Here is a 21,830-nt window from a genome sequence, read left to right as displayed (position 1 = left end):
ATTTAACCATTGTTTATAAGGATTATGGTAGTTTTGCAAAGAAAATGAAATTGTATTCACATGACAACATTCATTGAACATATTGGTCTGCCGCTGATCGTTCTAAATTTTATTTCTATATATTAATAGTTGAAAGCTAAATTACTGACGAAATGTGAAGAACACAGTGTTTATATGGGAAATGCTATAGGCGAGCATCTTAGAAAGGAAGACGTTATTGCACGCATCCAGGCTGGTGTGGAACATCTTGTTCTAGAAATCAGAGCGCCAGACGACGATGCTTTCAGTATATTGCAAAGCAGCGTGTAATGGAAATGTTGTGAAAGAAATCGAATCCTGGGAAAAAGCTGGGCAAAGTTTGGACAACAATAATTGAATATTTTCAAAAGCAATTGAAGAGGAATTCACAATCCTGACGAGCAATGTATTGAAGCAGAGGCTGCTTTTGATAACACAAAGATACTGGTGCATGGTAAACAAAATAATTGTAACAGTATAAATACTTATTGTATAAATGATTGTCATTAATTATGCATTTGCCAAATCATTCCATGCCATGCTCGTTACAGCTGGCTGTCTTAACACAACCTTTCACTATGCTATTTTATTACACTATATTGTAAATCTGTTTAGATGATCTACCATACCGACTCTAAAAAATATGATGATGTTATTATCTAAAACACATAATTATCGTTAATTATCGATAGTTTTAAATGTTGAAAAGTCTATTGCTACAGTTAACCCTGTGTAAACTAATAAATATCAAAGTTGGTAATGCAAAGTCTAGTAAGAATTGTTACACAGTTTCATAACCTTTCATTCGTCGATATATTTCCCTTGGGAAGTTTTTGAGACTTAAAAAAATTAATTTCTTATAAAAACTCTTGCCTTGTACATGTTAATCAGCAGACATATTTATAGACGGCATGGTTATGGAGAGCTTAATACCAATGTGACGCATTTGAAATGGTTTAATTTCAAAGTCTCTCAGCAATTTAAAATACAAACGGACTGATTACATGCCTAAATTGCGTCTTTATTTCGGTTCAAAGACTGTTTACACATTCAATTCAAATAGTTTACTTAATCGAATAAAACATAAATTATTGTGGGTCATAGAGTGGTCCAGTTTTCCAATTCATCTTTAAAACTATACATGTATAAAAAATCAAAAAACGAACACCACGCTCTGGAAGTTACAACTCAGCTTTCATATTGTTTTAAAAACACAAACATTCCAATCAAGTGTGTGTAATATCTTTCGGAATTTTTACATTTGTACCGTATAACTTCCGTTTATTAAACGACTATGCGCCTTATTTTTACTGGCCGAATTAAGGGTAAGAGTTGGAACGTGGATGACAGAGCATCCAGAGCATGACTCTTTCCAATTTTAACTCAATTTTAATATTAAAATGTCCGGCGTGAGAATCAAATGACACTCACAGTTTTATTTCTTAGTGTACTGGAATATTGATATCACACTCTCCCTTATCTCAAAACTTTCAACACAAATAAACACACGGACACGTTTAACTCGTGTGTTTGTCTACCGTTTTCAACACTCGCATTAAACAATTTGCCGTAAGATATGTTATGCATCCATGCACATAATATTGCAGAATAAATGTTCGCATCTTACGCGTCTAGTGTTAGCGCAAAGGGAATTGGCTATGGCCTCATACATGTTGCATTTTATACATTATATTTTATTTAAATACTGGTAATTATTTAATTATAATCAATTTAAATGACAATGATAATACGTGTGAGCATCATTCATTCCTATAGCTCGTTCCTCTACTATAGCTAGCATAAATGCGTTTTTAAAAAGCATGACAAACACATGACAAGCTTTGTTTAGCTAAGTGTGACACCAGAACCACGTATATGGAATCAATCTTAGGTCATTGTTCTAGTTCAGTGGTTAACAGGTTAACCATAGTATATCATTTCTATAATGGATTGGTGTCCAATAAACTTCGCAGATAATGTAAAAACAAGGCCTGATGTACAATAAAATATAAAATATAAGACATAAACCAATTAAACCTAGACCGGGCCATAATATCAATGCATGTATAATTAACGTAACAAAGGAGCTTGAATGTTCAGCGTTAGAAAAAAACTAAGACATTTTTATTTTAAATACGTCACCCTCTGGACAGTGTTTTACACATGCAATATGACGTTACGAAACCTAACGCAACTTTATATAATACTGTTTTTTATTTTCAGATTTGGGGTATCCTGTAACCAGAAAAATGCCATCTTTGGTGCATTTTTTAAGGATAAATGGGTTACTGCAGTGTACCCATGGTTATCGAAATGGGAATTCAAACTAGGCGAATTTGAAATTTCAATGCGTTCGGTCGTTGTGGGATTTCAACATATCTCTAGATTAATCAACCGAGAAAAGTAATATGCGAAAACTAGTGAAGAAAGTAATGAAGGAGTGCTTCAGTGAAGAAGCTATTCGCATCATGTAGCCACAAATTATTTTGTGCCCATAGAAAACTACATACAACAGCAGTGCGACCGAAGAATTGCACGTAGGATAAAGGCGTGCAAACGGCTACTGTTTTCGGTAGCACATGATGACCGCATTGCAGATGAAATTTTAAATGAATGCCAAGAGATGCACAAGTCTTTACGACCGATATTTGATGAGCTATTCAGAATCAGGACATGGCAGAGTGTAACGAGTTACAATAAATTGTAATAATTGTTACACAAAGGTTTTTACGGTGTGTAAATTAGTGAGGCCCTATAATAACAACTCATATTTTCAACTCAACACCGAAATTTTAACGGACAACTACACATATTAAATATGTAGAACCACTGTAATTAAATATGTTAGTTTGTATTTATTATATATGCTATGTTCGAGAAGATTGTGTTTAGTATTACTTTATTATTATGAATGCAAGTCTGTTTTATTTTATTTTGTTGTTTACTCTGTTTTTTTGTAAACATCAACAAATTTAGTGATAACATACTGCTATTTACGATATATTGTTTATGTTTGTTTTTGGTTATTAGGAAGCATCATTAATTTTATATGTGAATTCAACTGTGTAAAGCACAAAATAAAAGTACAGTGTGCTTATCAATAGCATTATTTCTATGTTATTGAATTATTAGAATTGAAATTTTGAAAAATGTCTTTGTTATCTTAAGAAAAGTAATCAATTTTTTAGGATAAGCATTACAACATGTAAATGCAAGATTTAGATTGGAAGCGTATAGTATCTAGTATCACTAACTTTGTGTGGGAATTATATTGCCATGGAGTTTTTTTCGCTTAGTTATTTGAATATATTTACATGGATATGTATGCATTTAAAACAAGAAGCTGTTTAAGTGATCCATTAAGTAAATGTTTTTTTAAAAAACAATACTTAAATGTTAATATGTGTTGATACATTATAGGGGTGATTGCTAGACTTAAAACGATGATGTGTCCATATTACAAAATGTCAAGTAATATTGATATAAAGTATATAATTCGTACAAATTATATTTCAAATGTATACACGTTGCTTGCACAATCGATTCACACTTTATTATTGATAATGCAAACAACAATGCTTTTGATACATACAATTTAATCTAAGTGAAAATTGCTTACACATATCTATTTCGTTCTGCTGTTAAAATTTAACTAAGATGCAAAAATATTTTATTCAACAAAATAGTTTCACAGTGGCATTTACTTTTTAAAAAGGTTGATGCACTTTTAAGATCTCCATTTGAACTATAATCCTTGAGACATTTATAACGTTATTTTACATATGTACCTGCTGTCTCACAGCCGTTTATGTCATTCGGGTATGCATCATTCATTCATCCTCATTATGCATCAAGAAAGAATACAGACATTAAGCTTTCATACGACTAACAAATTCTCAAAACGACGAGCATGGGTTTTAGGCTTCAACCTCAATAGTTAATTTGTTATTAATTTATCATTACATGTTCTTGATCATAGCTAGTGTTAATAAAGCTTTATGGTGACGGACGAGAAAAAAATCCATTAACGTATATTCATCTTATTGTAAAAATAATTACCCCAGTTGAAAGCATACGAAAATATGTTCTTTATGATGTCCCATAGTTCGTCACTTTGCAAATATAAACATGATTAATTTGGATTATGATTTTATAAAGTTATAAACTCTATTCCAGTATAAACTGACTCTTTATATACATTAAGTAGCAACCGATTTTCTGACCATAAAGATCTTTCTTGGGATGTAAATAGTTAGATTATACCTGTACACATTAATTTCGTGAAATGTTAATGTTTGGAGATCACATTAAATAACCATGTCTTTGTTTTATTTAAAACATAACCTAAAACCTGCGCGTTTTCAATAAACACTAAAGAGTACGACATATGATGCTTACTTTATTTAGTTTAACCTTTATATTGTAGCTCGATTGTATCGACCATCTTAAGCTTATTGATATATAGTGTAGTTTATTGCCTGCTTATACCGGTAGTGAATATCTTTAGTGTAGACGATCTAGACATTGTTCCATGATTGGGTATGGAATCGTGGTCCTTCTGAAAGTCACGATGAGAACATTTTCACCACCCATCTGCGAACTTACTTTAGTTGTTTATATATTTATGTTATATGAACAACAATTTGTAATTGACTTCTTTAGGCATGTCATTTTGCATAATATTGATATATGTTTTTGTTACGTTGTGACCAATGTGTTATGTTTTAAAATCAAATATCAATTTATTAAATATAAAATTATATTATATTTGCAAACTTTTGTCAATACCATAGGCGCTCGATGTCAATGTTTTTTTTTTTTTTTTATTTTGTTTTTAGTTACCCGTTGTTAATTATAATGCATACACATACAAAATCAATAAAAATCTTCCGACAAAACGTCTGCTTAAATAAAGTTCGACTATGTACATAGAAATTGACATGGTAAATCACTCGCCATTTTCTGAGGCAACGGAAGTGGGTCAATATGCATAATTAAATCGCTGTCACCCCCGCTCGCTTATTGAACTCCGCGCGCAGGCCGGGAACCTCGATCTTTAAATATCGATAACAGTCAACAAACACTCGGGCGCCAGATTTAATTTTTGATCGGTGATTTTTTTTTCTGGAAACCACCATGGCAGACCAAATCCAGTTAAACAATTGGTAAGGAATGATTTATGTGTATGCAATTTACAACATATTTTGTTGATTACCCCATTAAGTGAGTGAAACAATAGTTACAGGAATTTATCACATCGACTGTGGAGGTCTCTATATATAAAGATCGAGGTCCCCGGCCTGCGCGCGGATTTCAATAAGCGAGCGGGGTGACAGCGATTAATTATGCATATTGACCCACTTCCGTTGCCTCAGAAAATGGCGAGTGATTTACCTTGTCAATTTCTATGTACATAGTCGAACTTTATTTAAGCAGACGTTTTGTCGGAAGATTTTTATTGATTTAGTATGTGTATGCATTATAATTAACAACGGGTAACTAAAAACAAAATAATAATAAAAAAAATAAAATAAACATTGACATCGAGCGCCTATGTCAAATACTAATTGTGTTGTGTTATTGTAAACTTTGCTTATCTTCTCTCATCTCTGAAACATTTGGAAAATAATCGTTTCTGTTTTTAATTTCTAGATATAAAACATGTTAATTATTTATTGTGTCCAAATAAAGACTTGTTATTACAGTATGTTGACTTGTTTGTAATAAAAGCGTCTCGTACGTGTGCATTTAACAACGTACTTGTTTAATAAAGGAATAACAATTTGTCAGGCATATTTTTATTGTAATCATCGTTTAGAAAACTGCTGAACAATTCGCTTTTAAATACCAGAGGGAGTAATCACGTGATGGACTAAAGGAAGGAAAGATGGCGAATGGCGACGTCCATGCCGAGACAGGTATATTTCGCCGTTCTATACCTACAATTACTTTTATTTATTTATTAAAAAGTAATAAAGCTTAAAACACGGCGAAAGAACCAGTTTCGGCACGGAATTTTCCATTTTATTGTCACATAATTACACGATCTGAATACAATATTCACATTATTCGAAATTTAAGTTAGCACATATGAAATACATGAATAATCTTTAAATTGATAATTAGTAATTGATTTTATGTCAACATGTTATTTTCATACTACTATAGAAACACATAAACTAATAACGTTAAAAACATATTATTAAGAACCTCGTACTAGTACTAAAATATTTTCATTTAATTTAAATTCAAAACGGCAAATTGTATGCCGATACCGATATATTAAGTTATATTGTTTTCGCTTGTGTCCCTGTGTCGTATGACATGAAAAACATTTTCCACGGAACCTTTTACTAAGTATAAAATTATAATTTCGTTGATTGTCTCGTTCTACTTCTTCTGAAAGTGTATTTTTGTTGTTGTGTTTGTTTTACACATACAATCATAATTATGTAGCATTATAAATGCCACCACCAGTGCAGGGGTCATTAAGACGTTTGAGGCAGGTTAATCACTATGCTATTTTAAAACTACAATACCGGCTGATTTTTCCAAATGTTATTTCATAATTCGCTCCCTTTCTTTGAAAATTATATTTGTGTATTTTAAATAAATGAAATCAATGCTAGAATAATAGGTTTGAAACACCATAAGACACCACCATCACCATAATTGTAGATGAGTTGTGCATATATAAAGCTGAAAATTATTTGAAAACACACTTGATGAAAGAAACTTTTTATAAGTATATGATCAAAAGGACTGTATCAAAACGTGCCTTTCCTGGCGAGGGTGGGATAGTGCTGATGCTTGTCCGTTTTTTTCATTCTAACCACCGAGCTGATCAAATTCAAACCAAAGCCGTGCATTCTTCTTTTGTAAATTCGTGTCGGTCACTGTCAAGTGCGCCAACCTCATTTTAATTATATGTTTAATACTATCACTTCATCATTAAAATGTATCTTCATTTAAACACTTATATATTTTGAATATATACAATTATAACGAGTGTTTGTGTAAACAATGGCTTATTTTAATAGAAAGTAAACATCAATGTTGGAATATACCACTTGAATGAAACCGATGAGACCGTATTTTCAATTTCTTTACAATGTGGAATGTACTCGTATGACACGATGTTTTGTTGAACAATTAACGGATTGAGGACTGTGTCAGTGAATGGTTCTTTTACAAATAGAAGGAAATCAATGTTGAATTTAAAGTTAATTTATTGGGTGAACACGTTTTTCCTATGCTAGTTAATCAAAGAATGTCTAACCATATGTTGTCGACAGGGACTTCGTGTCGATTGGTAAACCACGAATCAACCAAAGGAATATACCAGAGGCCTGTTGGTCCACGGTCGCCCAAATCATTTGGCCAATCAGAACACTGATCTTGAATCAGGGGAGAGGATAGGCTATAGTAAGTGGTGGTGATCTCCCTTTCTGTTTTGAACTTGTTTAACAAGGGTTTTTAGAGTAATAGAGAGTCCAGAGAATTTTATTCTCGTCAGTATTTTATACTGACCAAAGCTTACATACTATAAAACAGCTGTTGTTGACCAGAGACTACGTTGCAGTTTAAGAGAACCGCGTTGCGTGACATTTAATCGTTTGAAAGTGCTCGTTTAGAATTTGTAATTTGATTTCGCGACGTTACCTATTTAAAAACTGAACGTTGTTAAACTTGTTTGGAAAATCCAGGTTCGGATTGTATTTAAATTCGGGCGTTTGTTTGTTGTCTTGTTGTATTTTGAGTTTTTAAACTTCCCCAGGGTTCGTGGAACGATGTCCTTTGTTATTCTCATACCGACAATAAATAAATTTTGATTTGATTTGATTCGGGAAGCCTTTTGTTTATTCTGGAATCCGGAGAACTGCCCCCTTATTTTAAAGGTGGCGGAGAGGTGCCCCCCCATCAATCGGTAGGGGCAGAGAACTGCCCCCCCTGTCAGAATTTAGTAGGCGGATATCTGCCCGGTGTCATATTAGTTATTAGTTACGTAGTGAAAACAATACTTACGGATAATTTTACGTTATCGCCGTACACATTTTATCCGGTAACAAATTAATTTCAGTACAAGTATATTGCCATTTATCGAACTGAATTACACAAGTTGTCTAGAGGCATGTGATAATACTGTTTAAGGCCCTTGGTTCGCATCTTCACCACTCACTATACATGAATGCCATGTAAAAGTCGTGTTTTAATAAGAGCGCGAAACAGTCGAGATCCACACAGGAAACGCGTGCATGTTAATACTGGCCATGTGTCGCAACTAAATATAGACGTGCAACTCGGTACTTATGGAGGAAAAGTTACATCGGAATTAATTTACATTATAAAGATAGTATTGACCCATGGAAAAAAAAACGTAACTAAACGTTTAAAAAAGTAAATTAATAGGCAAAGCAAAGGCAATAATTTAGCTGACTTGAAGAAAAAAGTAAAGTGAAGTCGAATTAATAATCAATTTATTTATGTTGTTTAGTTAATTCATGTGAAATACAAAATAACATACATAAATACACACATTACATGCATACATACATTCACAGTTACAATCATACATACATACATTCAGACATACATTAAAAAATATATACATGCTTACATAACGTTCAAAACATACATTCATACATACATACAATCTGCAACAGTTAGCATTTTGAGCAGATCATGTCGACATGCCAAACAAACAAAATCGGTAACAGTTGCTTTAATTAGCAGCTAATCAGGCAGGCAGAGAACTTGTTACCGTTAACGATAAGCACCGCGATCTTTTAATTGGTAGACCGGACCGACCTTAATTGTTAAGAACTTGTTAGCTTTGAATAAAGCCGCATACGGGTTTATTATATTGAACCGTCCAAATCCGTAATTGGCGAAAACAAACAAATAAATTATTGTTTTCAGCTTGCATACGGATGGATTAAATTGCATGCTAATTGTTTGTTTTAATTACGGGGAAAATATCAAATAATTCAGCCGCGAAAACTTTTTATTAGCAAAAAGTGATTTGTTTTTCTTTGTTAACATAGACGAAAATCCCGTGATTATCAAGATGGCGACGTCCATGCCGAGGCAGGTATTTTTTTGCCGTTTTATAACTTTAATACTTGTACAACTTTATATTACTTTTGAAATTTCACTCAATTTCCAGACATAATAGCAAGAAAGTTACTGGCGTTATTGTCATTATAATACTCTTTTTTTATATAGCCGCGAAATTTCTTTAATTAGGGGGCACTTCTCCGGGTCATCAATTCTGACAGGGGGGCAGTTCTCCGCCCCTTATTAATCAGCAGGGGGCAGTTCTCCGCCCTATAAAAAAACAGTGAGGGGGCAGTTCTCCGCCCAGTGAAAAATCTTTGGGGGGGGGCAGTTCTCCGGGGGGCACTTCTCCTAGAGCCGTTTATTCTGTTTCAGGTGTAGAACATGTCTGGTGCAGCAGCGATGTTCGTGTTCTTATTGCCGGGGATTCCAATGTCCATCGTTTGAAGTCTGCATGTCCTCCAAATGCAAGGATTGACTTTCTGCCCGTATCTGGTGAATAATTTTTAACTGTTTATAGTTGAGTGTGAGACCCAACATGTTTCTGTGGCATGCTGCTTTATATTACCCCTTTTACTGTCTTAAATAGTCGATATAAATTGCCGCCATAATCTTTTGATGATTTTTGCGTTGGCATAATTATTTTAGCTACTGTCTTATACTGCAGTGAGGACGATTGAACTTTACCGGTACGCAACACTTAACATCAAACAGGGTACCCTAACCCTTAACACCTAACACATAACAACTTACGCAACACATATCCTTTTATCCTATATATTTCTTTAGTATCGGGGGCTACCGCCCCCAAATCCCCGCTTTGTAGATGGTTGTAAACAACTGCGTACCGGTAAAGTTCAATCTAGCCCTGCAGTGTTTGTTGCTGCCTTTGGAAAAAAGGTTGCTAATTTTAATATTTATTTGAAGCTTTGTGTACCAAATAATTGTTTTTATGCCCCCGGTAGGGTGACATATAGCAGTTGAACTGTCAGTCTGTCCGTCCGTCCGAACACTTTAATGGTCATAACTTTTTCAATATTTAACATAGCACCGTTATATTTGGCATGCATGTGCATCTCATTGAGCTGCACATTTTGAGTGGTGAAAGGTGAAGGTCAAGGTCATCCTTCAAGGTCAAAGGTCTAATATATGGCATCTGTCCATCCGTCCGAAAACTAACATTGGTCATAACTTTTTCACTATTGACGATAGCAATTTGATATTTGGCATGTATGTGTATCTCCTGAGGCTGAACATTTTGAGTGGTGAAAGGTGAAGGTCAAATGTCTAATATATGGCGTCTGTCCGTCCATCCGAAAACTTTAACATTGGCCATAACTTGTTCACTATTGATGATAGCAACGCGATATTTGGCATGCATGGGTATCTCCTGGAGCTGAACATTTTGAGTGATGAAAGGTGAAGGTCAAGGTCATTCTTCAAGGTCAAATGTCAAATATTCCGTCCGTCCGAAAACTTTAACATTGGCCATAACTTTTTAAATATTGAAGATAGCAACTTGATTTTTTTTTATGCATGTGTATCTCTTGGAGCTGAATATTTTGAGTGGTAAAAGGTGAAAATCAAGGTCATTCTTCAAGGTCAAATGTCAAATATTCCGTCCTTCTGAAAATTTTAACATTGGCCATAACTTTTTAAATATTGAAGATAGCAACTTGATATTTGGCATGCATGTATATCTCATGGAGCTGCACATTTTGAGTGATGAAAGGTCAAGGTCATCCTTCAAGGTCAAAGGTCAAAATTTGCAATATTGAAGACAGCAACTAGATATTTGGCATGCATGTGTATCTCATGGAGCTGCACATATTTGAGTGGTGAAAGGTCAAGGTCATCCTTCAAGGTCAAAGTTTGAATACATGTACATGGCTTCAAAGCGGTGCAATAGGGGGCATTGTGTTTCCAACAAACGCATCTCTTGTTTTTAAAGAAATGCTTAAAACTCCACTGAATATTGCTTCAATACCCAAAAAGATATTTTACCCTAACAGTTTCATGGTATTTACATGTACACGTCATGTATATTATTACACTGATAAAACATGTATTATGGAATCAAGCAAAATACCCTTTCTGCTGTAACCAAAATGGGGAAAAAGATTGCAAATCCAGAAATTTGACGCAACATAGAACAAGTGAGATAAATATTAACAAAGATAAGCCTGCTTGTCTCGAACATAGCAATGATGACTATTTTTCATAATATTCAATAACAAATGACAACTCAAGAAAAATTATTGCAAATGAAAACCAATTCCAAATGGAAGATCTTATTTTACTATGCAGGTGCAAAGTATGTGTCTGACCGGAAGGGCTTTAGAAAGCTGCTGCATCAAGAGCTGATGTCAGGTTGTTACGACATATTGTACCTGCATCTTGGCTCTAACGATGTTTGCTGCAAGGATAGCGATTTCTACCTGTATGTTGAACAGTAATTTTTCAGTTTTAGTTTTTATTTAACCTATTTACCTTAGCTTTATTGCAGGGAACGCACTATGCTTATTGAGACACTCGAGTCTGTTCCTGGGAAGAACCAGAACTTGGTGTTTATGGAGAAGATAATGAGAACCTCCTAACTCCCTATCACTAGGCGGACACCACATCCACTACAACATTATGCTTTTACATTGGCCTGTATTATTGAATGTCCACACCAACCCCCTAACTAGAAACCCTGGATCCGCCACTGAACAGCTTAGCAGCATGAATAAAAATGAGCTTGATCAACTTAGTATCATTTTCTTATTAGATTTTTTTGGATTGGCATTTTAATGAAATAAAATAAGTTAGTTTCTCAAATATTTTTGTAGTTGTTTGTAACTTTTTATGCCCCCGGTAGGGTTGCACATAGAAGTTGAACTGTCCGTCAGTCAGTATGTGTGTCAGTCTGTCCGTCCGTCGGGAAAAAAAACTTCAACGTTGGCCATAACTTTTGCATTATTAAAGATAGAAACTTGATATTTGGCATGCGTGTGTACCTCATGGAGCTGAACATTTTTTATTGGTGAAAGGTCATCCTTCAAGGTCAAATGTCAAATATATGGCGTCTGTCCGTCTGAAAACTTTAACATTGGCCATAACTTTTTCAATATTGAAGATAGCAACTTGATATTTGGTGTGCACGTGTATCTCATGAAGCTGCACATTTTGAGTGGTGGAAGTTCAAGGTCATCCTTCAAGGTCAAAGGTAAAAATAAAAAAATACAAAGCGGCGCAATATGGGGCATTGTGTTTCTGACGAACACATCTCTATTTAATAATTGTTTGTGATGGGAAGATAATACAATGAGCAACTAATACCATTACCTTATTATCCCTTGCCATAGGAGGAGGGATATTGTTTTGGGGTTGTCTGTCCGTCTGTCTTTCCATCTGTCCGTCCAGCACTTTTGTGTCCGGAGCCATATCTTAGAAGTGCTTTGGCGGATTTCATTGAAACTTGGTATGAGTATATGTATGGATAAGAGGATGATGCAGGCCAAATGGCATCGTACACCATCTGTTAATAGCAGAGTTATGGCCCTTTGTTTCTTAAAAAATGCTTCTTTAGTGTCAAATATAACACTTTTGTGTCCAGAAGCATATTGGCAGGGTATATCAATTCAATGAATTTGCTTGTTATTTTTAGTTGTGTGACGGAGATCCTTGATGTTGTATTCAGTGTGTGCACTGAAATACACGTGGTGCTTTGCGTGATTCTTCCACGTGATTTTGATGTGAGAATGTTTCCCCGATGGCCACTCTCAGGGGCACAGTTGAGGAACTACTGCCAGTGGATAAGGAGCGCAAACAGCATGCTGTGGGAACTGAGTCACCATGTGCCTTCTGTGAGATACATGGACTATGGAGCAACTAAACAGGTATAGGGAAAGATCTAGAGTGAAATAGGAAGTTTCTCAGCAACTGTTGCATGGAATTTCATCATCATGAAACTTAAAATAAATATATGCATCATTATACTGCGGTGGACCAATCCCAAATTCTGTTCAGACATCCTTCTTTGCTCAAGAGATATGCCCCCTTAATTGGTGAAAATTGACTCATTGAGCAGTTTTGTTGCAATTACTGGTTTCTTAATAACTTTTACATGAAATATCATGAATTTTAAAATAGATGTATTACTTTGTGGTGGTACACTTGCACGTTTTGTTGGTTTCAGCTCTAGACGTAAAGCCCCATAATTAAAGATATCTGTCTGTGCTGTAATATGGAAGTTAATGAAATTAAAAAATAAACATGTATTATCATTTTTTTAGAAGTTCTTGCATAAGTTTCGTCAGGATGATCATTTTGGTCAGTTCAGAGTTGTACACTCTAATTGATTGAAACTAAAATATTTTTTCATTCGTTGAGGGAAACCAGTTCATTTAATTTGCTGCTTTAATATCTTAGTTATGTTTAAAACAAATTAGTACGGTAACTATCTATAATCAAAATTTAATTTTAAGAAGTCCCTGTACTTGTCCCATGATGGACTACATCTGAGTGCTGAAGGGGCTAGGAGGTGTTTAGCATCCATACAGGACGACCTGCCAAACCAGCTGTGTGTGGAGGCTGCTGTTCAAGATCCTACAGAATGGCCAGCTCTCTCAGCCACGGAAGTACCGGTTCAGGAGCATGACAGCACCATAGCACTCTTTTCGTATATTGTGCAGACTGTGAGTTTAGTGCTACAACAAAGTGGACTGCATTTATGAGCCATAAGCAAATGTGATTTATGCACAAAACTGCAATTCTGCGTCAGGCTAAAACCTTAACATTGACTCTAAAATCAAAGCGCTTCCACCTACAAATATTCATAACAATTTGATTTTGCTGTAATGTTTATATTTTTGATTAAAATAAGCCGTTTAAAAAAAAGTATAATACCTGTATTATGGTTAAATAAATTGTAGGGAGCTCAACCAGAGATTCAAGACAAGGTGGATGCAAGTGAAGTACCAGTTCCCAGGGACATTAAGCCTCAGACACATAAAATAACGGTAACTTTTCTATGCATTTAATCGTACAGATATTTCATCATTCTTAATGAACATTTATAAAGTGATTGCAATCCAGTATTGATTGCTCATATGGCTTGTTACAGCCTATAAATTAATGTTATGTCAAGAGCCGTAAAGCTGGGCACCCTGTCATGTCTCTTTTTAGCCTCGCCTTTTTGCCCCTGATCAGCACCATAATGCCCTTCATTATTGGTAGCTGTAAGGCAATAGTTGGACTGCAGGTCCTATACTTTTAAAGCAATGCCTTTAATCATCTAAGGCATTGTTTGTCATTAAGTGGTAAACATGAAAAGTTCAACAGATGTCTTTGTGTGAAAGCCAGACCACAGAGTTGATGTCATAACCATTCAGTTATATCAGAACATAACATTCTGTAATTGTATAAAAAATAAACTAGTTAGTTTATATAATTTTGTTTTCCATATTTTCACACACACAATTCATTCTCAGGTTGTCACAGCCAGAGCTAAGAGGTCTGCAACCAGAAATGTCAAAGGTATGGAAAGAAGGTAAAAAATACTGTTAATTTCAGATAAATAAATGTAATGCATTCTTAAGTAGTTTCATAAAAATCACCTTTCTTAATGGAATTACATACAACATAAACATATGCCAACATAAGGCACTCATTGTTGCTTTATTTTTAGACACCCCAACAATATTTATTAGCGAGGCTGTTTTCGGAGAAAACCCGAGGTATTGTTATAGCCTGCTCGTCGTCCACCGGCGTCGTGCTAAAACCTTATCATTGGCTCTAAAATCAAAGTGCTTCCACCTTCAACTTTGAAACTTCATATGTATATGCACCTTGATGAGTTCTTCACACCACACCCATTTTAGGTCACTAGGTCAAAGATCAAGTTCACTCTGACAAGCTTTTGCAGCCGAGCATGGCACCCGTTATGCGGTGCTCTTGTTTTATATAAAAACTTGCTGCATGAATGCTATTACTGCAGTAACTCTCTTGTTAGTTTCATGTCAAATAGGTTTAATCGTTTTGTTAGTTTTATATTGACGGTCATTGGAATTAGTGGTCGTCCAATATTGTCCGGGACAACAAAAATATAGTTCAGACATAGTTTCCCTTTTTTACTGGATGGCAATTTTTAGCCTGAATGAATATTAATTTTACATGATTGTGCATTCACAGACACTGCATTAATGATCCTGTTTTTTCGTCAAGCATTAAAGGTCATGCTGCAGTGGATTTATTTACCTTGACATTACTGAAGATGTGGCTGTTTTCCTGCCTGCATACAAGTTGAATGGCTTATGCTTGGTACTAATTTTATGACGATATGCTCCATACTTTTTAACACTTTCCATCTTGACAATTTACATAAATATTTCTTTCATAGGTATTTTCATTACTTTGATTTTAATATAAATCAGCAGAATGTGTGTTTGATTCATCTGTGTCCTATTTGTATGTATCATAATATAGTAATTGGTTCAAGCATGAAAGACAATGATTGCCCTGTTTATATGACACTATATTTGTAGCATGCCAATTGATCTGATAGCATGGCACAATGCTATAAACAAATTTTATGTTTTCATTAAAAAGAATGAATTTAATGAAAGGGATGTATTCACATTATTTCAAATCATCTTCAAAGGTATACGCTTTTCAAATTATATAACCGGTAGTAATTTGTAGCATTTGTACTGGTAATATGGACTGATAGCATAATAACTTTTCAGAAACGCAAGAAGATGGAAGTCAAGACTGGTAAGGTTAAAAGGGAGAAACCTACCATGACGAAAAAGAAGAACAAACAGGTAAATCAATGACAGAAAGTATTCTTTCTTGTCAGATAAACAAAACTTGTTCAAGAAGATCCTTTAAAACACACATTCATCCTTTCATGTATGGTCATTTAGATGTTCTACAAATACAGTAAAACCAAGCTTTAAAGACGACACAAAGAACCTTATAAAATTAGTCTAAATAGCTGGTATTCTTACAATTCAGGTATAATTGATTATCACCAATAACCTGTTAAGCGGGGTTTTGGTGTATGTAAGTCTTCCATGTGCAAGCTTTTCAGGACCAGTCCTGGGCCTGTATTGAATTCATTATAATGTAAAGATGTTCTAAAGTATGAACCAATTGTGGTACATGTTTTTGTTTTGTTTCAATTTCCATGAGTTTTTCACAAATATTACTGAGATGCGATTTTAGAATCCTCAGGCTGTGTGGTATTTTTTAGGTCCCTTGCTACAATTGCCGAAACTGCAGGGTGTGCTGTTCATCTGAAGATGCCCTGCTCGACCATTTTATAACGAAGCATTCATCGTGGAAAGTTGATAGGCCTGACACACTTTTCAATCAGGTTTTTAAATGGAACACATATTGTTGTATAGCTTTATGTTATGTAAATATACTCTTAAGATTTTGAATGAAAAAATATAATACTTTTTCTCCCCTAACAGTTTAACCTGAGGGGACTTATGGTTTGCGCTCTGTGTGTCCGTCATTCTGTGAGTCTGTCACTTTTTCTGGATCCTGCGATAACTTTAAAAGTTCTTCATATTTTTTCTTGAAACATGGATATATGGCAATATGGACATTATGTACGTCATTTCATTTTGTTCCTCATCAAAATTTCTGGTTGATATGGCAACAAATATATATAATGAAAAAAAAAATCCAAAAAAATCTGATAATGGTGGAACCTGTAGGGGACATACATTGCTTGGCAATAGTCTTGTTTGTCTAGTAAGTATTGTATTAAAGGAAGGGTTATTCTATTATAGGAAGATGAAATCAACGTGCCATCCAACATCCATTGCCACCGAGACACTGAAGAGACGCCCCAACAAGATGACAACGCCGCAAATGAAGATCAAGTCAATGTGCCATCCCACTTCTTTTTCCAACGAGACACTGACGAGACGCCCCAACAAGATGTAGACACTTCACAGCTTCTTCTTATTCTTTCAAATGACGTTGAACTTAACCCTGGACTGGTGAGATATTCCTGCCTTATAATAAACAATATTAGTGGGCAAGTTCCTTAATCAGAGGAATTTTAACCTTGTTAATGTTCTATAAATAAATAAATATATATATATATATTATATGTGTGGTTAGGGTAATTTGAGGAAGGTGCTAGTTTGAAATTATTATCTCATATATTGACCATTTTCTATTTGTATGCCCCAAGATCAAATGATCGGAATATATTGTTTTTGGCCTGTCTGGTTGGTTATAAGAGAAATATAAGTACTTTACTAAATTCGAAGGTTTGTAGGCACTTAAACTTATTTAAATCATATACTCACATGTGGGAAGATTTAATTCATACAAATATTGATAACAATGATGATGAAGAACAGCAGTTATTTGATGACAATATTGATGATGAAATGCCTGTTTCGGTTACATTAAGTACTGCTGCATACAATAACTTCAATGAGGAATCTGGACTTTGGAATTTTAAGTGTAGAAGTAAACATTCTCCCAGACTTAAAGACAATAATGAGTTAAGGAAAAGTATCATAAAACGTGATCAGTGGAATGATTCTAACCTTGTTCGATGTTCAGATGGCTGCCTAAAAGGACCTGTATTATTTCCAGATATTCCAGACAATACCGGTCCCTGTGGAAGCGGTTGGCTCAAGCGAGAAGATGACGATAATTACAGTGAAAATGGACTGACCATACACGAAAGACAAAGGACATTAAATATTTACACAAATTTTGCACCTGTAAAATGTGACATTCATATACGTGAATGCTATAATTCAATTAGTAAGCCATGCAGAATTCTTTGGGATGAAGGGGACTTAGATTGTTTACATGTATTAAGTAGGGATACAGCAGCAGGAGATGAAATAGGGTGGGATTTTGTATCTATGGTTATGAATTCTAGTTGCACTTTTTCCTCTTACTGCCAGTTTAAAAATGAGATGTATAAAACTCGCCACAATAAGGCTAGGTTTATGGATCAAACAGTTTTTTTTAATTTTTGGTTCAGTTGGGCTTCAAACATGAAAATAGATTTCCATATACCCTGTGGTGTATGTGGTTATGGTCCTAAGAGATTGTGCTGTGATGGTACAAAAGTAGGGGTTGGATTTCGGAATTCAAATTATGAGGAAATTACAGAAACAAACCATGCTTTGGGCATTAATAATACGCTGCATCGTAGAATGGATAGATGTTTTTTTGAAAATTTGAATGGAATTGACAAACAAGAAATGATTAACCTTCGAACTTCTTTAGATTACATTGCTCGGAAAGAACTGAATGAAATTAAAGAGAATAAAATTATTCCAGAGAGGGAATTATTGGACCGTATCGAGTTGTTAAAACAAGCACTGCCCTCTGAAGTTTTGGGTTCCTTCGAAAGATTTTATCAAATGAGTGATAATGAACGAGTTGCATATTCAAATGTTTTAAAAATGCTAGCCACAACAGCGTCCATTACAAGCCTTGTACCCCCTGCATATTGTTACAAAATTCAACTATTATTAAATAGCCCCAATATTGAAAATGATCGATTTAATAGTATTGTTAATGAAACTCGTTCGTTTGCACCTGAACTAAGTGATTTAATTTGCGAGTCTGTAATAAGCAACAATGAAATATTGCCTGATGACATTAGATTATTTTTGCAATATCTAATTAATGAATCAATGTCATTGCAAGTTACTGAACCAGAACCACCTGTACCTCAACTGGGCACATACAATCCTGAAAAGTTTGGAAGGGCCTATTATTTTAATGAATCTGGGTTAAAGTTAAGAAGTGTAAGAAAGTTTTCCATTGACAATGATAGCTGTGTTAAAAGAAATATAGACCATGACGATACGACTTTAGAATTTGAAAAATGTCAAAAGCTTTATTCTAAAGTTGAAACTTCTGCTCGAGGAACATCAACATTATTTCTTTGGTTCTGTGCAGACCATGGACATTGCTATGGTTTCCACATGACTGGGGCAGAAGGAAGAAAAGATCCCGCATTATCACTCTATAGCTATTTAGAAACCCCTCCACAAGACGTGTTTTATGACTTTGCATGTAATTTACAAGAATATTGCCTAAACAGAGAAAGTGGATACTATAAAAATGAACATTTTTTTCATGACATTTTCCATGGCTACTCCCACAAATGTTCTCGTGCTTTTACAGCTAGCAGACTTCAAGGCTTTGAATCTGTAAATTCTGAAATATGTGAACAATTCAACAGCTTTATACAGTGCATTAAAAGGTCGGCCCGTCAGATGTCACAGTCACACTATTGCTTTTACCTACAATTCTTTTTAAATAACTGAATGGAATAAGAAGAAAAAATTATCATATGAAAAAAGATAAGAATTGCTTTAGCTGGGTTAGTTTAATTTGATACTTAAATGATCTATAATTTTAAGTTCATCTGAACTTTGAATACTTACTGTTGCATCTTTTGATGCTTTTTTCTATTTAAAGACTGAGCGAGTAAACACATACTATGTATTATTATGCAATAATTGTTTTGTGTTTATATCTCAACTGAGCATAAAGTGCTCAGGGTGAGCTATTGTGAATGGTCTTGGTCCGTCATGGGTCAACATTTTCTACTTAAACAACATCTAACCTCTGTGCCAATTTTAATGAATCATGGCACGAGTTTTCTTGCATGAACCTCTATCAAAGTTGTTAAATGAAATGCATTCCATGCATAAATCTGGTTGCGATGGCAACCAAAAGGAAAGCTTATATATTTGGCATAAAACATCGTCTGGTTGACCTCCTCCGTAAATTTCAAAAGATGCTATACCCAACTCACAGGCAAATTTGTCCTTATTTGCTCATAGTGAACACTTCTTTTAAAGGGCCAGGAAGAGAGTTCAAGTTTATAGACAAAAGCAACAGTCAGATGAGCGATATAGTGTCATCATGGCACCTTTATAGCTGAATCATTTATGAAAAATTGTCAATGATATGTTCTGTGACTTGTATGATTTGCAGTATTCATTTCGCTGTCTTCATGCACCTTACAAAAGCAATTTTATTATCAGTGTTCCTGATTCTGTTGTAGCATTTATTCTTGAAATTCGTTATTTTTCATATTTTTCCTAATTGTTATGCTCCCGAAATACAATTTCGCCGGAGCATATAGTTTCCAGTTTGTCCTTCCTCACTAGTTTCCCATAGCACCTTCAATTGTTTACCGATCTCTTTCATATTTGGCATGTAGGTACCTTGCATGGACCTTAACCATTTGATGAGGTCACTGGGGTCAAGGTCACCAAGGCTAATAATAGATTTTTCCGTCACACTTTTGTCACAGTTTCTCATAGCACATTCAATACTTTAACGATCTCTTTCATATTTGGCATGTAGGTACCTTGCATGACCTCTTCCTTTTGATGAGGTTTGAGGTCACTGGGGTCAATGTCACCGAGGCTAATAATAGAATTTTTTAAGGTGGTTATTAACACATAGATTGACATAGCGCATCATCGAGGAGCATCCATCAGTTTCACTGATATTCTTGTTGTATGTTATATACGTGATCATAGATACTGTAAATTTTGTCTTATGCGACAGGTTTATCATGTAGAAGATGAGTACCCTGTGTTTATGCAGTGCCCATTATATAACACAGATATGATTTGTTTATTCCGCAGTGTTTGAATGAAATGGAAACTTTGGTTTGTTCAATATGTTAATGGCCGATGAAAATGACAAGCACATATTTTTGATTGCAAAATGTGTGTATGTGCATGCTAATATATAACAACTACGTAATTATCATGCAAATTAGCTGTCATTTTAATTCTGCATGCTTGTATTGCATTGTTTATTTATATCTGATAAAAAATACTGATTCTTAGGTTACTTTATAAGTATGTTACTATTTTGCATGCTTACATGTTATAGGTAGTTAATTATAAGGTAATCCTTGTTTTGGTGGTATTATAATGTATAGCAGCATTTGTTCTACGAAAGTGCATGCGTGTTGCATCATATGACTTTGTTTTCTTTAACTATTCAGGTTATTTTATATAATTATGAAATTAAACTATGTATTATGGCCCTGTGGCCTGACTGCAAATAAATATTCGTATTTGTATACAGTTTTTGTAATGTTATGTATGGTGGTATCATGTTGTTTCACTTTTTGATCAATATAACTATTATGCATACAATGTGTTATTATTCTTACCTCAAAGGAGCCATATCAATACAAATTACAACTTTCCTTCAAGTGAACAGGTTGACACGAGTGACTGGTGTATCGGGCATATCTAGGTTTTAAAAATGACAATGAGATTTACTATACGGTTAAACATTGTTATAACTGGTGACACGATTACAAGCGGTACATTTACCGGTAGTTTCATACAAATGTTACATAAATTCATGTGCCATATCAAGTACAAGCGGCACGTACATAGATAGTTCGCATACCCATGTTCAAGTAATATCTATTACAAGAGACAATTGTACCTTAGTTGGCATAGTCATGTTCAAGTGAACAATGTCGCATGCGTGATATCATTCAAGCGTCACGTGTATCGGTGGTTTATATACGCATATTCAAGAGATCCATGTCGCATGCGTGACATAACAAGCGCCACGTGTACCAGTAGTTTGTATACCCATGTTCAAGATACATAACGCACGTGTGATATCAATTACAAGCGGTACATGTACTAGTACTTTGATATTAATGACGAGCGTCACTTGTAACGGCGGTTGACATACGCATGCCCAAGAGATCCGTGTCGCCTGAG

The 21,830-nt window shown here is 34.7% G+C and overlaps 1 protein-coding gene and 1 long non-coding RNA gene across 3 annotated transcripts in view; one reads left to right on the top strand and one right to left on the bottom strand.

Moving 5' to 3' along the window:
- The first annotated feature begins 8,414 nt into the window (after positions 1-8,414).
- On the top strand, positions 8,415-21,166 carry LOC127850246 (uncharacterized). Of its 2 annotated transcripts, XM_052383123.1 has the most exons (10): positions 8,415-9,570; positions 11,383-11,515; positions 12,725-12,956; positions 13,545-13,754; positions 13,992-14,078; positions 14,550-14,608; positions 15,291-15,378; positions 15,804-15,881; positions 16,313-16,435; positions 16,860-21,166. In XM_052383123.1, the coding sequence occupies exons 2-10, from the start codon at positions 11,439-11,441 to the stop codon at positions 17,121-17,123; spliced, it is 1,218 nt and encodes a 405-aa protein (XP_052239083.1). In that variant the 5' UTR covers positions 8,415-9,570; positions 11,383-11,438; the 3' UTR covers positions 17,124-21,166. The 2 variants fall into 2 exon arrangements, with proteins under 2 accessions (XP_052239083.1, XP_052239084.1); XM_052383124.1 differs by lacking the exons at positions 15,804-15,881; positions 16,313-16,435.
- Positions 12,820-21,830, bottom strand: part of LOC127850247 (uncharacterized) — a 25,141-nt gene continuing 16,130 nt past the window's right edge. Inside the window, exon 9 of the long non-coding RNA XR_008035160.1 lies at positions 12,820-13,766. This is a non-coding gene — a long non-coding RNA (uncharacterized LOC127850247). The remainder of the gene's footprint in view (positions 13,767-21,830) is intronic.

Source organism: Dreissena polymorpha, chromosome 11 (assembly GCF_020536995.1).
Source record: "Dreissena polymorpha isolate Duluth1 chromosome 11, UMN_Dpol_1.0, whole genome shotgun sequence".
In the NCBI taxonomy this organism is placed as follows: domain Eukaryota; kingdom Metazoa; phylum Mollusca; class Bivalvia; order Myida; family Dreissenidae; genus Dreissena; species Dreissena polymorpha.
Note: the sequence above shows the minus strand (reverse complement) of the source record. Positions and strands in the feature narration are given on the sequence as shown.

Excerpts from the sequence above, each read along its gene's own strand:
- LOC127850246 (XM_052383123.1), top strand. The coding sequence starts at position 11,439 with ATGTCAGGTTGTTACGACATATTGTACCTGCATCTTGGCTCTAACGAT. Across the intron at positions 14,079-14,549 it reads CTCAGACACATAAAATAACG|GTTGTCACAGCCAGAGCTAA; the intron begins GTAACTTTTCTA and ends ATTCATTCTCAG. Across the intron at positions 14,609-15,290 it reads GTCAAAGGTATGGAAAGAAG|GTCATGCTGCAGTGGATTTA; the intron begins GTAAAAAATACT and ends CAAGCATTAAAG.